The 2,939-nt window shown below is 61.8% G+C and overlaps 1 protein-coding gene across 1 annotated transcript; it reads right to left on the bottom strand.

Annotated features, from left to right (window-relative positions):
• Positions 1-2,545, bottom strand: Nkx2-4 (NK2 homeobox 4). Its single transcript, XM_021646292.2, has 2 exons — positions 1,867-2,545; positions 1-1,570 (listed from the first exon to the last, which is right to left on the bottom strand). Exons 1-2 carry the CDS (start codon positions 2,315-2,317, stop codon positions 951-953), a joined length of 1,071 nt encoding a protein of 356 aa, XP_021501967.1. The 5' UTR covers positions 2,318-2,545; the 3' UTR covers positions 1-950.
• Positions 2,546-2,939: the final 394 nt, after the last annotated feature.

Here is a 2,939-nt window from a genome sequence, read left to right as displayed (position 1 = left end):
AAAGCATAATTATCTTACTTTTTCTGTATATCTTGATAAAATTCAGTAAATCACCTTATTCCTCTTGACATGCTTTGAAATAGATTGACGGTAATACTGGCAATTTTACTTGCTTGTTCTAAGACTTTGTCGAGGAGTTCAAATTCAGAAACAAATACTAGGACGAGAATAAATGCCATGTTTTGGAAGGAAAGGGTATGTTTATCAGCTGATTTGGAAAGACCAGATTTTATATAAAAAAAGTACTTTATAAGCCTTTTAAAAAAATGATGAGCTGCATCTTGGGGTAGAGTGGGGATTGTGCTCTTCTAGGACAATATACAATTACTTGGTTGCCTAATAATGAACAAAAATATCTTAAAATCAGCATTTAAATGTAAAAACGGTAACGATCCATATAATTAGGATTTCGATTTTTATTCCATTGCGCTATTTTACCCAAATGGCAGTAATTCCTCGGCAATCATGTTGCTGTGTATATGATCCACTTTGGGCTACAATTCAATTTACTTTCAATCAAGCATTAACGAAATTGCACTTAGGGGAGGGGCTTTGCAAATTAATCTCCCAAAATAAATTCCACTTCAAGGATTCATCGTGAAAGCTGGTTGATTTATAGAGATACAAACACCAACAAAGTTTCCGACTTCTAAAACTCTGAGAGCTTTGGTTAGGAACGTGGTGAATGTGGATTCCGTCAGTTCTTCGCATAACTTAGGAACTTCTGAAAGAAGGGAAATCACCACCTCAAAGTGTGGTGTCACATTATTCGGTCCGGGGCCGTCGCCTTCTCCCACCCCCAGCAAAGAGGCTCAGAGCCTCCCGACCCTCTCCGCGACTCGCTCCTTCTCATCTCCATGCACTAAAGGGTCAGCTTCTGTACACTTTCCCCATTCGTTCTTGCAGTCTCCTGGCAAACGCTGCGAGCCGCAGGCCGACCCCGGGGCTCATCACCACGTCCTGCCATAGAGCAGGTTGGTGCCCAGCACACCTCCGCCGTAGTCCCCGGTGGCCGCGTCCAGGGCCGCCAAGCCGCCCCCGGGACCGTGCAGCGCGGGCGGGCTGGGCGACAGTTCCTCCAGGTCCGGCGCGGGCGTCGGGGCCTGCGGCTGCTGGCCGCCCTGGCCGGGCGTCGGGGTGCCCGCGCCGTTCTGGCACGGCTTGCCGTCCTTCACCAGCACCGGGACCGCTACGCGGCGCGGCGACGGCGGCGGCGGCGGCGGCGGCGGCGGGGGCCCCAGGCCGCCCTCCTGTTGCAGCTGCTGCGCCGCCTTGTCCTTGGCCTGGCGCTTCATCTTGTAGCGGTGGTTCTGGAACCAGATCTTGACCTGCGTGGGCGTCAGGTGGATCATGCTGGCCAGGTGCTCGCGCTCGGGCGCCGACAGGTACTTCTGCTGCTTGAAGCGCCGCTCCAGCTCGTAGACCTGCGCCTGCGAGAAGAGCACGCGGCGCTTCCTTCGCGGCGCGGCCGCGTGCAGCGGCGCCAGCGACTTGGCGGCGTCCGCGATGCCGGTCAGCGAACCCATGCCGGCCACGTTCACGCCCGCCGACGGCCCCATGAACCTGGAGACTGGGGAGGGGGCCCAACAAGGACGGCCGGTGAGCCGCGGGCCCGCGGGCCCCGGCCCCGCCGTCGCCCCGCGCGCCTCACGCGGGCCCGCGGGCGCCCCGCTCCCCCCGGCACCCGCCGCGCCCCCCAGGGCGCTCCCAGGAAGCCCCGCGCCGCCCCGGCCGAGCCCCAGGACCCCCCGCGCGCCGGCCCTCGGGCGCCGCCGCCCCGGACGCGGCGCCCTCGCGCCCCGGCGGTGGCGGGAAAAGCCCGCGCCGCCGGCTCGCCCTCAGCCCCGCGCTCCTGGCCCCGCTCACTTGACGAGTAGCGCGGGTCCGCGTTGGCGCCGTACCAGCCGCCGGCCGCGGCCGCCGCGCCGCCCCGCATGCCGTCCGTGTAGGCGGGCAGCTCCCCCACGTTGCCCAGGCCGCCGTTGCAGTAGCCACCCATGGCGCCGTGCGGGAACTGCGAGACGCCGGGCGGCATGTGGTAGGTGGCGGCCGCCGCCGCCGCCGCCGCGGCCGCCGCGGCCGCCGCCGCCGCGTTGTGCCCGGCCATGGCGTGGGGCGGCTGCATGCCCGCCACGGCCGCCGCCTGCGAGGAGGGCCCGGCCGGCGGCGCGCGGTAGGCGGAGGCCCCCAGGGGCGCCCCCAGGCCGGGAGGCGCGCCGTCCATGCCGCCGCCGCCGAACTTCTTGTAGGTCTCCTCGATGGGGCTCAGGATGTCGGACACGGAGAAGGGCGTCGTGTGCTTGGGGCTCAACGACATGGCTCGGCGGACGGCCAGGTAGGGGGGCCCCGGGCGGGCGCGGGCGGGACGTGGCGGCCGCTCGTCGCCCGCCACCTCGGCCCGGCGGCAGCGCCAGTGGAGAGCTGTCCGCGGCGCGCCGAGCCCCCGAGCTGCGGGATCTCGGGTTTATTTTAGTCCAGCGCCAGGTTTACGACAGACTCGGGGGGCGGAGCAACATCCCCAACGAGCAAACAATGGTCATTGACATCTTTTTCTCTCGCCCCCCTTCCCCATAACGGAGGCAAAATAGGTAAAGGGCCAGTGGGGTGTTTCTTGAAGCCATCACCCCCCTTTGCCATCTTCGTCCCTCGCTCCACGTCTATCCGAGTTACCTTAGCCTTCGAGAAATAGAAACTCTGAGGCCAGCGAAGGACCCCCTCGCTAGTTCTATCCAGACTGGGAGTTTTCCTAAAGAGACTTTGTTGCAAAGTTCAGTAAAATGTCGAGGGCAGGGGGAACAACCAGCCGCTAAGTTTGGGAGGGGGATGATTTGCGGGACTCACCTCCTTTCTAGCTACCAGCCCCTCACTGGCTCCATCATCTAAAGTGTTAAAAAAAAAGGGGGCTCTTGGGTCCCACCATAAGAGCACATAAAGAGAAG

Source organism: Meriones unguiculatus, chromosome 4, assembly GCF_030254825.1.
Source record: "Meriones unguiculatus strain TT.TT164.6M chromosome 4, Bangor_MerUng_6.1, whole genome shotgun sequence".
Taxonomy (NCBI): Eukaryota; Metazoa; Chordata; class Mammalia; order Rodentia; family Muridae; genus Meriones; species Meriones unguiculatus.
Note: the sequence above shows the minus strand (reverse complement) of the source record. Positions and strands in the feature narration are given on the sequence as shown.